The following is a 16,108-nucleotide window of genomic DNA, read 5'->3' on the forward strand; positions in this document are numbered from 1 at the left end:
TCAGACCCAGCAATGTCGCTAGAATGATTTTAGTAAAATCTCTCAGGGGCTTCGTTGATTGAAAGAAATTTCGTGAGGAACGCTCCTGGGAACGCATTCAGCCGGGTCTATTCAACAGTTGTTCATATATTGCTTCAACATCCTATACGACTGCTTAATAATCTTACGTAAGATCTCAACGAATCCTGAGCTCTTATAAAGCCCAATCGCCTCCACATTGTCTTTTTGTACCATCAGAAACATAGCGACCACATTCGGCTTAGCTCTACCGATCTGAGAGATATGAATAGATCAAACTGAGTTGATATGGAGTAAGTTCCTGGATATGGGGATCCAAACCTGGGCTCAGAATATGCGAGACTAGAATTCCCATGGTGCCAACAGTGATATTCAGAATAGTCAACCCGAGTGAGTGAGGGATTCCCATGATATTATCTCCTCAAGTCGATGAATAATACTATGGATGACTTACCTCTGAGAAAGCTGTTGATAGAAGCTTTCTCGCGATTCCTTTCCTACGCCAATCCAAGGCTACTGCAACCTGAAGATCTTGACGTCAACTCTTCGCCGCTGCCGAGCGAATTTGGCAGGTTGACCCTACCAGGTAGGGCTTACGTGATCTATATAGCCGATGATTCCATTGGGTTTCTTCTTGCTCGGTTCCGGCCTGTAGAAAAGAAATGTCGCAAGGATAACAGAGAACCTCATTTTGAAGAGTTTATACTCCATTTGGGTAATGTTGGAGTGCTAACACGACGAACTCCACCCACATCGCGGCTTCGATAGCTTCCTCAACCCCTCCTGGTATATATGCAGCGGGGATAGTCATCTCAATTACGCCGACGACAGTCTGAAACAAAGATTATACTTACATAACTGATGTTCTAGACTTGACAGTATCGAGTAATTCCCTAGTCCAGGATCCTGGATCAAGATTCATGGAGTCTGGTCCACAGTCCTAAATGCTTAGGATAGAAGATATCTTCGAAGGAGGAAATACTTGATCGTTAAGCACATCCTAATCGTCAAGCATTCAAAAGCATTTTATCATGAGAATGACGTCTGAGCAACATCCGCAACATAGTTCAGGTGGTGAAAATGCTCTTCCATTCGAAAACGCAAGCGCAAAAGATATGTGACCGGATCCCAGTAACTGAGACACGTGCCATACGTGGCGGACGTCAAAAGCAAATGAATACGGCTCGGAGGATGGATAGACCTATCGAACTTGGCAGTTGAATTCACATATACTTTTCTCACCAACCAAGGCGATTGAGACGCTTAATTTGAGACCAGCCCTACCCGAGTTCCACTTGCAACGGCGACCCAGCATGAGATCCGACGACAGGTAATGGGCATCACGTTCTTCACAAGTTTCAGGTCATCACCACGTTGGTAAGCGCGATAGTCCACATCATTGAGCGAGCGCGGCGCAGGTTGCTCCAGCAGCGAGTGAGGCACGACTTGCTGCGGATGAGCTCTCGCCGCTGCAAAGAGGATCAGGCCAAATAACGAATAAGCGAGCATCTTTCTATATATCAGACAGCGTCTCGTATCTAACATTTTAACAGATCTCTGAGCTTAGACTGCTCTCACGAATACATAGCTCGAACTTCGAGCTTAGACTGCTCTCACGAATACATAGCTCGAACTTCGAGCTTAGACTGCTCTCACGAATACCATAGCTCGAACTTCGAGCTTAGACTGCTCTCACGAATACATAGCTCGAACTTCGAGCTATGTCCCACGAGATGTGACACCATGGGTGACCTGACGCGAGGGGTTTGAGCCACTCATCCGTTTTTTCTATTTGTATTCGACAGCAATAATCTACTTATCCCACAGCGGTGTTGAAGATGAGTTCAAGTGCAACTACAACACTATCTTACCAAACCTCCGCCATCCTCCCATAGCGTATGACCCCTATAATATAGGGCCTATATCGATTACTATGTTGTGCTGGTTGTGTATTCGTACAGAACCCAAGTCCAGGTAGTGCGCTTAGTGTTGTTGTCCTGTGGTCATAGTATTGGTTGCTCTAGCTCGAGTTCCGTGTTGTGTTGTTCTCAGACTTCATCACCTGATACCGCGACAGTAGGTATTCGCGTATTTACGTGTATCACGGTGGTGACTTCTGTTCACACCAGCTACGGGCTGAGATCGCCTCCTGCTTACCACTGCCCAGGATTTAAATATCCTGCTACTGGTCGCGTGGATGTGGTAGGGTGGTTCGGCACTAGCCGACCCTAGAAGTACTGGTGTGGGGAAGACACCGAGGGGCACAGGTGACTCACGCGCCGTGAGACTGCAGGGTATGGGCTCTTTTTTTGAACCACCCTCTATCATCACACGTCGGAAGTAAACCCAGGCTTGAGAATCAAGCCTTGAGCTCACACTGTGAGCCTTACAGTCAGGAATGACAGGGGTCTGAGAGCTGACCGACAACTACACCGAGAGCCCAGCCGATGCGAACGTCTTGGTCAACATCGATTTCGAGAACGTGGAGAAGCTGGATAACGATAACCTAATCGGCGAGGTCGTCGCCGGATTCGAGCCTGGTGAAGCTCTCGACATAAGCAGCGCGTAATATCGAAGGCATCGCCGCTGAGAAAGTGTAGCGTACTCATCCAAAATAGGTTGAAGGGGGCGTCCGAACTTTATGCGACCAGAAATGAGCCAGCGGTGGCTATGAAGATAAGATGGTGGTGAATCGTGCCCAGAATTTAACTCCTGGTGTGAACTTGGATATAATGTCAGATGTTAGAGAAAATAGCAGTTCTCCTATAAAAACCTCTATCTGTCACATGCACGGCTCTAGGTGCTCGTTTGAGTGCTTTTAATACATATTCGAAAATTGCAGCGCACTGGGAGCGTCCCTATATTGAATATCGAATATAATATATTCGATTGAATGAGAATGCTGGAGTGCCAACACAATCAATCCCACTCACATCGGGGCTTCGGTCGCTTCCTTAGCCTTCTATGGTGCGCAACCAGCGGGAATAATCATCTCCACTACACCAATGACAGTCTAGACAAAGGTTATACTTACATCACTGATGTTATAGATTAGACAGTCTCGAGTAGTTCCCCAGTCCAGAATCCTGGTTCAGGATTACGAAGGGACACTTGGAGTGAGTGAAGGAATGTCGTCAAATCCATTCGCAGCCTTCCATACTGACGCCTACATACTAAGCCTTTCCATGAACCAGTTGACTAACCGAAATACTAATTTACCCACACAATACGTGATCGGATATGAGTGAAACAAAGGCAGCACTTCACTGCCTCTTGTCCAGTATCAGAGTCCTACTAGGAATATCATCAACGTGTTGGATACAGTTATAACAAGGAATGTACTCAGTGCTTGCCCTTCTTGCCGCCACCTCTACGCTTCGGACCAGCAGTCATTGAAGTAGCTCCCATGGCTTCGGCGAGGGCCGAGGATGGCCTAATATAATAACCGGTAAAAGTGTATTGAGTCCACCAAAGGCGCACCTGTTCGGTGGTTCTCTACCAGCTTGTACACCCAGAATAGAACCGCCGTCCACGTTACCAGTGATACCAGCAGCCTCCTCTGCTTCACGCTTATTGGCAGCAGCCTCACGACGAGCCCTCACCTAGGTGATGACTAATACATACTTCTCTCCACAGTGAGCGTTCATAACCCTACCTCGGCCAGACGTCGAGCTTGAGCTTTGAATTCTGAGGTCTCACCCTTAGCCTGCTTCTCAAGATAGGCCTTATGAGCCTGAGATAGCACCACCACTCGACATGGTGCCCAGCTCTGCCTCCCACCGCCTCCTTAGCAGCTGCCTCTCGCTCACGTCGAGTTGGCTGATGCTTCTGATCCGCTCCAATAGGTGCAATATCGTCATCAGAGTCGATCCTAGTGCCCCCAGTGTAGGCCAGTATTAACAAGAGTTATGCCCACCTTGCCTTAGCCATGGTCTTTACCTCCGGTGCCATCTTCGAGTGAGCTGCTACGGGAGCGGTAGTAGGCTCATCGTCATCGGACGACGACCCCTCCTCAGCTAGCTGCTGCTCTTGACGACGTTTGATCTGAATATGCGATTCATATGATATTAAGTCCCTCTCTGAATGCAAGTCGTTGCTTACCTGCTCTACATCCCGGTTCCTTCGAGCGATAGCATCAAAGTCGTCCTCTTCTACATATTTCTTGCCGCTCCTGGTGCCACGACCACCTCCACGATGGTCTACCTTATTCCTAGAACGCTGATCCCGACCTGGCATTACCGAGCAACTGAAGGGAGCTGACACCAGGTGTTGAGCTGCCATCACCCCCTCCAGCGACTTTAAGCCGTGAACACCAGTCGAGATAGCAAGTAATGACTGATGACAATGACCAGGGAGAAACTGTTACGATGTATGTTGGGATATGATATTGATATGGTACGACGTAACGACCCTTCTCACCGGATTATCGACGCATACGAGGGCCAGCAGCCTCACCACGACCTGAGCCCCACAGAGATGAGTATATCGATAATTCGCCCCTTCTACCTTTGCCTGCTGGTATACCGCCACCCTTCCCTTTGCCCTTACCCTTGCCTAACAACACACCACTTCTCCCCTCACACTATACAGCTACCATTACCCTTTCCAGCACCTTTCTCGGCCTTCATACGTTGAAGCCTGATAGCGTCCTCCTGTACCATATCCACCACACCGTCTGGTATCCGGAGGTATCTTCAAGGTTCACGATGAGCACTGCGGTCACCACAGTCTCAGTCCTACTTCACATGATTGCCCCTTATGTATGCCTCAGCTAGCTTCCAGAACCGATCGCCATCCTATGACCATACCGAGCTCATGTCCATACCATACTACTGCCGCCCCGTTCTACTTTACTAGTGAGCACTGCGTCTCTGATGTGCAAATTCATCCACGAATCGCAATTGGCCAACACACCCGAATATGCTTCGCCATTCTTGAGCTCAACCATCTAATACCACACCAATGACAACAAGGCCGTAGTGCTGATACCTACTATTGGCTGCCCTTGAGCCGTCTTTAGCAGACTCATAGGCAAAACCATGTTCACCGCGAGTTGTGAATACCAACTGCCTTATGATATACCTCCCTACTTTCAAGCAACACAATGCAGTTAGTCTTGCGAAAATACTTAAAACGACATAGTGTTTCTGTTCTTGATGCAGTTGGAATGCTAGCACTCTTTTCGTTTATCGTTGCATAACCAAGCATAGCAGATCCATAGTCTTCATAGTAGAAGGCACACACGAGTGATCGAGCCGATGGTATGCTGATACTAATCATGGGTAGAGCTCTATTCCTTGCCCATCTGCCTGCCAGCTCTGATAACCTCATCAACTAGCAGAAGCTGCTGGGCCAACACCTAACAAAAATACTAAAAGGAGTTGAACAAAGCACAAGCCTACTGGTGCCAAGGCAAGCATCTCCTTCTTAACAACGTAATTATCCCAGATACCCTCAGCCTCAGGGGAGATAGCATCCCCAGTGTAAACGTCTAGACCGACCGGCTCCCCATCAGCGTTTTGATACTCTGAACGGAAAAAGGTGCTGAATACGAATAACAGACCACATGCTACTGCTACCCTCCTCCAACTTGAGTATAGTATCCTGGATATCAAAACCACTATTCTCAGCTAAGGTCTGTGGTATCGCCTAGCAACCAGTTAATAAGCGTCTACTAATAAAGGAGGTCCTATTACCAGTAGGGCCTTGGCAAAAACTTCAACGCCGAGCTTGGTTTTACCACTCACGTTCTTCTTCATGAACTCCATCAAGTGGTCATGACCAGCTAATTCGAAGGCACCTGCAATATTCAGGTGATACAAGTAACTCTTTCACCAGTCCTGGTACCAGCTCCTGGTACAACTGCACCGTCCTGAGCCGCATTCCTCACAGCACGTAGACCATCGCGAACCTAAGACAAGATCACAATAAAACCCATCGGTCAGCATTCACCTACAGCATCCTTCATCTGGTTGATAACATAGTCATTAGAGCCCTTGAGGAGGATGGTGCAGGAACGAGGATGTCTGTAGTGAAGAGGAATACCAAAGAGCCAATGAGAGTTATGGTGCTGCTTACTGAACTCCTTCAATGAAGGTATACTTGTCATCACCAAGGACCTTCTCATACACCTCATCAGCATATCCGAGATCATCAGGGGTAAGCTACAAAGAGAAATGTACCAAACTCACTGAGTAATGGCATATTACATCCTCGACAGAGTTAACAGCAACACCTCCACATGCAAGTACAAGGCGTTCCATATTTCTCCGCTTAGCCCTACGCAACGCCATGATGCCCTCCTTTGCCAGCATGTCCAATGCTGGGGGGTCGATACCTATCACAATCATAAGCCAACAACAAGCCTCGGAACCAACACCTGCACAACACCTACCCTTCTGGTTGATAACAACAAAGTGTTTGCCAGTCTTGTCCGAGTCGCCACATACAGCTTGCTTTAATTCGATGATCTTCGCTACCTGATAACAGACCAACAGCATTCATCACTACGTTAACCATCACCCCCCGTCCTCACCTTATCATCAGTGAATTTCCTCTCTGATTCAACCAAACGCTCCCTCTGTTCAGCGTTGCTGTAGGCGAACGTAGTGTTCACCTAGTATACTACTAATCAACCACACACGGTCTCGCATGTGGACCTCACCTCAGCCTTTTCATATTCGAGACTAACATTACAGGTGAGTATATAGCAGTTGTCAAGTCTATGAGGCATATCGGGATGACGAGTGCCGTGGTCGAGTACGAGGCCCTTGACTAATCTGATTCGCACACCACAATGTCCACAACACAATGTATTAACCATTGCATACCTGGTCTCCATGGCGAGCCTCTCTTGCATAGTCATAACCTCTACCATATGCAAGTCCACTTGCTCACTCTCAGTATGGATCTGATAACATCAGCTCTAATACGCAATAGGAATGTTGTTCACTTCTTACGAGCTGAAGGGCCTGCACAATGATATCTGCCAACTGATCCGCCTGCTTGCCAGGGAGCTTAGTCCGGAGGGACGTTCCTAACATAATACAAGTAGTAGAGAGGGATCCCCGATGAGAGTATTACTGGCGATGCAGGAAAGGATGTCACTATCATCCCAACCACAGTTGACCTTGAACGCTTCTAAGAAGGTCGCTATCTGTCAAAGTCTAATACTCCCCTGTCCTAAGTGATAGATCAATTCCCTACTTCCATCCGAGCAGCATCAAAACCATCCGCTAGAATGCGGGGATGTACACCATCAGTAATGTACCTGTTGATATGCAATTCGGGTCAGCTACCCCTACACTGTCCTCCTACCTCTGAGATAACTTCATGAGCTCGGCAATAAACAGAATGGTCGATGTGGTGCCATCACCACTGGTCTCATCCTGAGCTGCTGCGGCTCGAGCTGCATGAAGCAAGGTGTTGGTCACAAGATGCGCTGTTGAGGAAGTTACCAATCATTGAGGCAGTAGGGTGTTGAATTTGCATCTCTTTAAGAAGAACGCTCCCATCCTTGGTGATCTTGATCTGGCCAGCACCTCCGACGAGCCTATAACAAGCAATCATGAATTCACGTTGGTGTGGTATGTTAATCCTGAGCTGCCTGCCCCTAGTACATCTTAAGAGTGCCCCTAGGGCCAAGATTGCTCTTCATAACCTCACTGAGGCCTTGAGCAGCATTGCAGTTTACCAACAATGCTTGAGTGGCCTTCAAGACATCGGCTTTGGAGTTAACGACGCTAACCATAGCTCAGAAGGAGAGGGATCACAAACTAACTGTAGTAGTACTCAAGCTGATGACACATGATACCAGATAAGCTTAGCCACCACCACCACAACCACCGCTGCCGCCTGGTAATCATCCGTAATGATACTATCCTCCACTACGTAGATTATGCGTGCCCCTAATAGAATCTAGACACATGCTCATACTCAGTTGTGAGCTTCCTCTATCGTCAATGAGTGGCCATCCATCGACCCAATCATAGATCCATCTGTCTGGTCAGAATTGATAAGAGTCTATAGCCATTCAGTCTTATGGCGTGCGCTCCCTGTAGCGTAAAGCTCGCTCTCGCCCGACCGTTTCAAATATTGTCCGTTCAAACCATTGTTCGGATCCCGTGGATCTATCTGATCTGTCTGCACTCAATCTCCACTAACTATTGAATCCTTATGTCCGGTTCTGCATCGAGTTCTAGTCCTCCGGAAGCCTTCGACCAGCACTTCCTTAACAACTTGGGGGCTGCATGCCGAGAATCCATATCCAAGAACGAGAGACTGCTGTCCAAGTGCTTCCAGGACATTGAAGCTGGTTCTACCGTCGACGTTCAGATCATTCTGAGAAACACCTCTGATGCCCTTACGCCTGTGAAAGCAATGTCCGTACCCGGCCCTATAACGGCCCCGGCGTCGGAATCGGCTACAGGCTCGGGGTCCTCAAGCTTGCCCGCTGGAAGCGAACACGCGAGCTCTGATCAATCAGATGGCGTCTCAGTAGCCCCGGTGGTTGTTGTAACGACTTCATTGACTTCGGTCTTCGAAGCAGTATCAGCCGATCTCTGCCGCCTTGCTGATGACCATCTACTCAGCTGTGACCTTCCCTCATGGGTGACTCCGGTCTCACGACAACTTGCGAGAGTTATCATTAACCTCTCCTCATCGGATCACTATCAGATTCGATGGACAGTTGCCATTCCGACCCAAGCACAGCTGAAACGTGAATCGGTCGCTGCTATCAGTGAGCATCGCTCTCACTGCATGGCACAATCATCTCAAGCCAACACGAATGCCATACCTGGTGTTCCCACGGCAGGTGAACAGGCTAACACCTATCACTCCACCGGTGCTGTTGTTACCACTTCACAACAGCAATCGGTCTCCCAAGTGAGCTCGTCTATCGGTGGCCCTTCCAACTACGACATCCAGCACAATCCCACGGCCGTATGCTCAACCTTCGGGGGGTATCAAAATTATACATGCCCTCCCCGTATTCGTCCGTTGCAGATTAAGACTGATGTCACGAAGCGCCCTATCGATCAGGCTATTAAGCAGGTTCGTGTCTTCATCGGTCATCCTGTACATGACCGCCTCAAGTTCGACCCTAACCACAGTGGTGCCTATGCTAGATGGCGTGTTGCCTTTGCTGATGCGATCGAGCGCGTGCCATGCTCTCGACAAGTTGCTACGGAGGCAGTTCTGGCATGTCTACCAGAGCCTGTCAAAGGCACTGTCGAACGAAGTGTTCACCCAAGTGACATCGAGAAGTTTGGTCACGTCATCATCATCTATGCCTTGGACCATACCTATCTGACGAAGCTCGAGTTGCGTAGTGTCTCCGCTGCGTGGGAGAGAATCTGCCAACAACCCAATGAGTCTGTCCGCCAATATGCTACGAGGTTTGAGCACTGTGCACATGTATACACAGCTCTCTACTATACTCATGGTCTTTCTGCCCGTGACATTACCACCAAATTCTCTGATGGTCTCCGTGGTGCCCGTGAAGTTCTGGGAAGATGTCTCATTGACCCCCAATGCCAGCTTGGCTATGAAGCTTACAAGCTTGCACTCTTCGCTTTTCTCGACAACGGTACACCCCTGCCCGATGATCTAACGGCAATGATGCCCGGTCAGTCACGGTCTCAAGGTTCGGGTAAAGGTGGCCTCAAGAAGGTCGATCATTCTCAGATCATCTCCATCTGTGCACTAGCTACCAAAGAGCTTGGTATACCGCCTGATAACTGCCTACGCTGCGGATTGCCTTCACATCAGGCCAACTCATGTCGTCATACTCAAATCTTCAAGCAGAAGGAGCGTTGTGACAGGTGTGGCCGACTCCGTACTGGTAGCGAGCACAAGTGCCAATCCAAGAACTTCAAGTGCGGTAGATGCAAGCGCAATGGTCATTTGAGTGGTGTCTGCCGAAAGGTTATCAACAATGATAGTATGACATCCACTACTCAAGCCAATATGTCCACTGTTGCAACGGAGATCTCTGACGGCTCTGAGCTAAAGATCATCCACAGCAGCGTCGCCTGTGCTTCATCTCGTACAGCACTTCATGATATCGTCGGCTCACTCCCTGCTGATCCGGTGGTGAACCTTGTTGCTGGTCATGATGCTCCAAAGACTTATTGTCCTATCCAGGGACTCGTGGATAGCGGTGCGAACGCCTCCATTCTGAACAGCTCTACCGTTCACTTTCTTCTTGCTAACGACATCATAAGGCCTCCTGATGTCAAGGCTCTATCACCGCCTGTGTCCGTTACCTTCGGTAATAATCAGGCTCTCTCGGCTGACTCTGTCGCCAAGGTCCCTTGCTTCCTTGGATCCGCTGGCACTGTCACCATCTCATTTCTGGTCGTTGATGGGTGTCGTCCACATTGTCTTATAGGCCGTAACATGTTCTCACTTTTGGGCATTCGGCTGGTCTCTGACAAAGGCGTGGACATCGTTTGCAACATGGCCTCCGCCAAAAATAGTCCGGCGCCCGCCACATCAACCCCACTCTGTGCCCGCTCTGAAGCCGCTCTAACCCCGTTGGTCGAAGTCATTCCTGATGACATAGACCCCAAACGGAAGAGGCTGAGAGCTAGGCTCCCTGCTGTCGAGGACGCTCTCATCTATCCATATAGAGCACCATCACGGAAGAGGAGTGTGGTCGATCAGTCCATCATCCATTCGCGCCTGACGAGTATGGCCGAAGCTGGCAAGGTCAAGCCATCTTGTCCGGAAGCATGCACTTGCATCTTCCAACCTGTACTCGTCGACAAGCTCGATCACGGTGATGACAACGCTCCTGCCCGTGTCTATCCATCTGATGATCTTCATCAACGATATCGGATCACTACTGATATCAGGCCCCTAAACCACCTCTCACTGCGGACAGACAGCAATGGTCGCTTCGTCTATTACCCGCAATCTGTGGTACGAGATCTTCCTCCCACTTCTGATGTTACCTCTAAACAATATCAGTCGTCGGCCATCGATCAACTCCGTCGCACGGATATTCACCACTGCAACTTCTGGTGTCGGTTGGATCTGGTGGATGCTTTCGGCTGTGCCCGAATTCATCCCACCCTGATGACAAAGATAGCGACCACTAGCGTCGACCCTATCACTGGCAAGGAGCACGTCTGGCAAATCTGCACCATACCCCAGGGATGGTGCTGGTCAAGTATTCTCTTCCATACCTGTGTACATTGGCTTGTACACAACCCCATCAAAGAAGCTCTCGCAAAAGCTAACTGCCCGTGCTCTGTCCTATTCGTGCAAGATGACATCCTGCTAGGTTGTCCTACCAAAGCTGATTCTATGAAGGCTCTTTCTATCGTCACCAGTGTCCTACAAGACTATTGCTTTGCTGTTAACCCCCTGAAGACTGTCGGCCCGGCATCGGTAACTCCCTTTTGCGGTCTGGTCATCGAGTCAGGTGGACGCTATCGTCCGCATCCATCGAGGAGGGTACTCACTGAGGCATCCTTTGATCTCGCATGGGACGAGTTTATCAACGGAACCTTCAAGGCCAAGCGTAAGCGAGGAGCTCCTAAAGTTGCCGCAGCTGCCTCGAACCTCAAAATCTCGTCTCGGGTATCATGGCTCAAATCATGGTGTGGTACATTCAACTACTTCCTTGGTCACCTTGCGAAGCAGCAGCTTGACGCTCTGCATGCTCTCACTGACGTGTCCAAGCGACTCCAAGATCCTGCTATTACCGACGAGGAGGTGGAAGCTCAGAGTACCCTTGTACACGCGGCTTTCAAGTCACTGTTCGACTATTATCTCAGTGGTATACCGGCTCTATATGCCGCTCGAGACGGTCAAGCCATCGGCACCATTGTCCTTAGTGATGCCAACTGCCATGGGTGGTCTGCTATCATCTTAAGGGTTACAACCTACTGTCCGCTCAACAACGATAACTGCGAGGCCACTCAGTCGTCGCTACGTTGCAGGATCCCAAACCTTAAAGAGTTCTTCCCTGATGTCAACCTGGCACTGCATGCTCTACCCCTCCGACTCGTTGGTGGAAAATGGTCACCTCGTACGGCTACATCTCGCAGCTCTACCTGGAAGGAGCGAGCCGCTATTCTCCTGGCCATCGATGAATGTATCGGTCTGCTCGAGGGACGAGTCGTGGTCATTGTCGACAACCAGAATGTCCAGAAAGAGTGGCGCAGTTTCGCCAACGACTTCACTGGTCCCTTCCTACACCGTTGGGAGCAATTCCTTCGAGTCGTACATGATGTCCGCTGGTCTCCACGAGATACCTCTCCGGTATGGCCCGATGCCCTTGCACGAGCCATCTCTGATTATGGGGAGGAGAGAGAGGTCTACGATGAGCTCATTGACTCTGCTGATAATGCGAACTGCCACGTTGTCGACGCCACGGAAGACACCGCTCCGAACGATGATGAGCAACCCTCATCTGGTCCAGAACAGGCGCTCAGGCACATCGTCCCGGTTCAATTGCTCAGGCGTTCTTTCGATGCTTGGCGTGGTCGCACGACCTTTCAAGAAGTGGCAACCATCCCAGTCGACCCCGCGGCTGCACGCACTTGGCTCCGAGACGTCCAGACCAATGACCCTACTTGTCAGAGGCTCGCCAGTCTCCCCCGCTCACAGTTCACCATTGACAACGACGGATTGTTGCGATATGGGCATCGTTACTTTCTACCTCAACGGTTTGCTCACTCGGTTATCGAAGATATCCACATCTTCCTCGGTCATTGTCCGCTCAAGCAAACCCACGACAGTGTAGTAAAGGCTTTCTACATCCCTGGTGTCTCTCGGCTTGTTCAACACGTGGTGTCAAGATGCGCATGCCAGTTCTCAGCCGGCCGTCGGGGCAACGTTAACCCCATCGGTCCCCCATTGAGAAGTACTTCAAGGCCTATGAAGATCCTCGACTGTTGCTTCCTTGATATTGTCGGTCCTCTGCCTGTGTCGGAATCCTTCTCCCACCCCTTCAAGTTCATCATATCATGCATGGACTGTTGCAGCGGTTATTGTTGGTTCTTTCCAACTCCCGACATCACCAGCAAGACCATCACTGGTATCCTCGAAGCAAGGCTGATCGATCAGGTCGGAGTCCCACGAGTCTTCACAGTCGACAATGCCCGCTATTTCACTGGTGTTTACTTCCGCGCCTGGGTTGCCAGCATAGGTGCTACCTTGAGATGTATCCCTGTCGCTAGCCCCCATCGCAATGCCCTATTAGAACGTCAACACTCTGGTCTCAAGAAGTCATTGAAGGCCCTCTGTGCTGAACATCCTGAATCGTGGCCGGCGTATGTCACTAAAGCTCAGCGGAGGATCAACACCCGATCTACATATGGCTACAGTCCTCAAGAGCTATTCTACGGTTTCGATGCTCTAACGCCCTTCTCAAGACGGTTTGAAGACGTCAGCAACACTATCGACGAAGACTCTGTCCGTTTCGAGGCTCGACGTCGTGATCGGGAACGACAGAGAATGGTCGACAGCACTCTCAACGTAATGGAGAAGATGCGTGCTGATGCTCTCTCGCGTATCAATCCATCAACCTACACTCGACAAGTCGCACGACGACGTCTATTCAAGGTTGGTGACTCCGTGATGAAGTGGGTCCGTAACGTCGACCCCCTTACTCCTTCATGGAGAGGCCCTCTACTGGTTCAACAAGTACTTGGCGATTCTACTTACAAGCTTTCCGACGGCACTGTTCAAGATTCCAGAAATATGCGGAAGTACTTCGGTAAAGCCCAGAATATGAATCCCATTACTATTGCATATATTCAGTAGATTTAATTCACTTTTGATATTTGTGCCAATCTTACGGGGAGGAGAGATGATAAGAGTCTATAGCCATTCAGTCTTATGGCGTGCGCTCCCTGTAGCGTAAAGCTCGCTCTCGCCCGACCGTTTCAAATATTGTCCGTTCAAACCATTGTTCGGATCCCGTGGATCTATCTGATCTGTCTGCACTCAATCTCCACTAACTATTGAATCCTTATGTCCGGTTCTGCATCGAGTTCTAGTCCTCCGGAAGCCTTCGACCAGCACTTCCTTAACAGAATGGTGAATCGATCATTCTGGCGGGCGCTAACTCAATTCTTCCGCCGCAGGGCTGTATCAGATTTCGCCAACTCAGAAATCGCCAAAATGACGCCAAACAGATTCGCAGGCCTAACGACAGGAATTGTAGGTGATACCAGGGTTAAAACAGATTACAACAATGTGGTGAAATACGCTACTCTACAACTGATTTGGACTAAGATTTGGTGGATTCTGTAAAATTCAACAGATGTGCAGTAATCTGCGTGTTGTTCTCATTCCGCCAACATCAGTATTGGCAATAACTGCACATGGACAGCTCCCGCCAAGTTGGTCTTCTGGACAAGGATTGCCAAATAGGTGATTTCAGGGTTGCGAAATATGGATCGAACAGCGTGCGCCTTGGCTATCGATTTATGTTTTGGACGGTCCAAATTGGACCAGACTTTTGGTGCCACCAAACTGGTGGTGTCCAGCATACATAGTCATTGGAGTTCGTACAAGCTCATTATATCAAGACTCAACGTTGGTTCATCCCCATAGATGATGGTAATGGACTCCATTAAATGGAGCAGGGACCAATTCACGCCGTCAATTCATTATTTACGACTCTCAGGATGGCTCGCGACTCGGCTACTTCTCTTAGTCCTCGAGGTCAGTTACAGTAACTGAGTTACTGCTTGCAACGACACTCCACTTCTACTATTACTGCTTCTTCTTCGTTATCTCCCCACGATGACGATTCTGTGACGAAAATTTCTGTCGCTGATCCTGAACGGTTTAGGCTGAACCCGCAACGAGTAAGCGTATGAGGTGCTACAACTTCTGGACGCGATGAGGTCGTTCTGTTCAACTCGGGTGTGAATTTCAATTGAATCCGAGAGCTTTCACACTGTGAAAGCTCTCGGATTCAATTGGTCTTATTTCCTGTCGGTGTTTTCGTACTGAGTCTTCACATTGTGAAGACAATGTGAAGCTCACAATGCCCGGCTAGGACCGGTCAACAGTGTCGTGATAAGTTCCGTTCTCTACTGTCTTCCGGTAAGTAGGAAGTTTCGCGTTTTGTGTTGAAGTCGAAGTTTTGTGTTCTATACTGTGTTGCTTTTCAGGAGAAGTTGAGTCTTGGAGAACCTTATTCTGTTTAAGTTTATTGTTGACAACTCGCTCTCACTCAAGCCCGCCCCCGATTGTCGTGTCGATCGCTCTACTACTACAACGTCGGGTTCTGTTAATTCATAATCTCGGAAAAGGGTCTCTTTCAGGTCTGATCCCCCATTGACGAGGCACCTCACGTTCGGGTATATTATGCTGATATGATCAGTCTGATCAGCTGATCACACGCTCCAGCGGGCATGCGACATAGTACAAACAACGCTGCCGAGGCCCTGCACGGTGCCCTGAAGTGTTTCATGGGTCATCGCCGTTCACATGAACGATTCTTCATTCATCAACTGAGAAAGCACAACGAGCGGATGCGCATCAAGCTCCGAATGGAGGATGGTGAGCCTTGAATAAGGCGGTGGCCTTTCAAGGCTGGGGAAAGGCGAGTGAGTTAATCTCATTAGTTGGTGTTGTTTTTTTGATGATAGTGTTGACTCGGAATTCAGAATCCTTGTGCTAATCACATGTCAATAGTCCCCGGAGACAAGGTGTTCGTTTGGTCGAACTTCTCTCTAGACCGCCAAGTTCGTCAGGAGTATTCGGTCGTCAGTGTTGAGGACGACTGGTATGCCGGAGAAGACGATCCTTACCTGTATCGTCTTCGAGGAGACCGTGATGGTGAGGAGTTGGTAGTTGAAGGTGAAGAAGACCTCTGTTTGTTAATCGGCAGAAAGCGAGCCTTGTGGGGCTATGCTGAGTGCTGGAGCAGTTTGCGAGATAACACAAGAACTGAGTAGTGTAAAAAACACGTTTTAAAGGGGAACAAGAACTGGTTATTCTCAAGGCTTCGTTTAGCTGTTCACTACGTTCACGGTGTCTTATGGCAATTGTTGCGCTGTTACCAATAAGGTCGTTTCGGGACGCAACGACTAGTAATGGGATAACCAGGTAACGGTAA

The 16,108-nt window shown here is 49.3% G+C and overlaps 5 protein-coding genes across 5 annotated transcripts in view; 1 reads left to right on the top strand and 4 right to left on the bottom strand.

Moving 5' to 3' along the window:
* Pmar_PMAR001040 (28 kDa heat- and acid-stable phosphoprotein, putative) overlaps window positions 1–729 on the bottom strand; it is a gene marked incomplete at both ends in the record, with an annotated part of 2,935 nt that extends 2,206 nt beyond the window's left edge. Inside the window, 2 exons of the mRNA XM_002780402.1 lie at window positions 473–541; window positions 616–729. Coding sequence (XP_002780448.1) covers window positions 473–541; window positions 616–729 — 183 coding nt within the window. The remainder of the gene's footprint in view (window positions 1–472; window positions 542–615) is intronic.
* A 2,528-nt stretch (window positions 730–3,257) lies between these two features.
* Window positions 3,258–4,276, bottom strand: Pmar_PMAR001041 (28 kDa heat- and acid-stable phosphoprotein, putative). Its single transcript, XM_002780403.1, has 6 exons — window positions 4,120–4,276; window positions 3,935–4,062; window positions 3,799–3,889; window positions 3,674–3,751; window positions 3,499–3,620; window positions 3,258–3,451 (listed from the first exon to the last, which is right to left on the bottom strand). The coding sequence occupies exons 1-6, from the start codon at window positions 4,252–4,254 to the stop codon at window positions 3,361–3,363; spliced, it is 645 nt and encodes a 214-aa protein (XP_002780449.1). The 5' UTR covers window positions 4,255–4,276; the 3' UTR covers window positions 3,258–3,360.
* A 75-nt stretch (window positions 4,277–4,351) lies between these two features.
* Pmar_PMAR001042 (U6 snRNA-associated protein, putative) lies at window positions 4,352–5,059 on the bottom strand (the record flags this gene model as incomplete). The annotated part of the gene is made up of 6 exons (XM_002780404.1): window positions 4,352–4,479; window positions 4,525–4,572; window positions 4,619–4,710; window positions 4,759–4,814; window positions 4,868–4,966; window positions 5,012–5,059. The coding sequence occupies 6 exons, from the start codon at window positions 5,057–5,059 to the stop codon at window positions 4,442–4,444; spliced, it is 381 nt and encodes a 126-aa protein (XP_002780450.1). The 3' UTR covers window positions 4,352–4,441.
* Window positions 5,060–5,231: 172 nt separating this feature from the next.
* Window positions 5,232–7,781, bottom strand: Pmar_PMAR001043 (chaperonin, putative). Its single transcript, XM_002780405.1, has 18 exons — window positions 7,638–7,781; window positions 7,476–7,570; window positions 7,336–7,426; window positions 7,225–7,288; window positions 7,102–7,174; window positions 6,978–7,054; window positions 6,849–6,928; window positions 6,683–6,797; window positions 6,554–6,634; window positions 6,413–6,497; window positions 6,228–6,355; window positions 6,097–6,182; window positions 5,975–6,044; window positions 5,866–5,929; window positions 5,715–5,818; window positions 5,598–5,667; window positions 5,421–5,545; window positions 5,232–5,377 (listed from the first exon to the last, which is right to left on the bottom strand). The coding sequence occupies exons 1-18, from the start codon at window positions 7,766–7,768 to the stop codon at window positions 5,309–5,311; spliced, it is 1,608 nt and encodes a 535-aa protein (XP_002780451.1). The 5' UTR covers window positions 7,769–7,781; the 3' UTR covers window positions 5,232–5,308.
* A 412-nt stretch (window positions 7,782–8,193) lies between these two features.
* On the top strand, window positions 8,194–13,981 carry Pmar_PMAR001044 (gag/pol/env polyprotein, putative; the record flags this gene model as incomplete). Its single annotated transcript, XM_002780406.1, has 1 exon — window positions 8,194–13,981. The coding sequence occupies one exon, from the start codon at window positions 8,194–8,196 to the stop codon at window positions 13,795–13,797; it is 5,604 nt and encodes a 1,867-aa protein (XP_002780452.1). The 3' UTR covers window positions 13,798–13,981.
* Window positions 13,982–16,108: the final 2,127 nt, after the last annotated feature.

Source organism: Perkinsus marinus, assembly GCF_000006405.1.
Source record: "Perkinsus marinus ATCC 50983 genomic scaffold scf_1104296944404, whole genome shotgun sequence".
Taxonomy (NCBI): Eukaryota; Perkinsozoa; order Perkinsida; family Perkinsidae; genus Perkinsus; species Perkinsus marinus.

Coding starts and splice junctions, on each gene's coding strand:
- Pmar_PMAR001041 (XM_002780403.1), bottom strand. CDS start 4,254: ATGCCAGGTCGGGATCAGCGTTCTAGGAATAAGGTAGACCATCGTGGA. Junction 4,063..4,119: donor GGAACCGGGATGTAGAGCAG/GTAAGCAACGAC, acceptor TCGCATATTCAG/ATCAAACGTCGTCAAGAGCA. Junction 3,621..3,673: donor AAGCTCGACGTCTGGCCGAG/GTAGGGTTATGA, acceptor GTCATCACCTAG/GTGAGGGCTCGTCGTGAGGC.
- Pmar_PMAR001043 (XM_002780405.1), bottom strand. CDS start 7,768: ATGGTTAGCGTCGTTAACTCCAAAGCCGATGTCTTGAAGGCCACTCAA. Junction 7,289..7,335: donor CTCATGAAGTTATCTCAGAG/GTAGGAGGACAG, acceptor GCATATCAACAG/GTACATTACTGATGGTGTAC. Junction 6,929..6,977: donor TTGTGCAGGCCCTTCAGCTC/GTAAGAAGTGAA, acceptor TGATGTTATCAG/ATCCATACTGAGAGTGAGCA.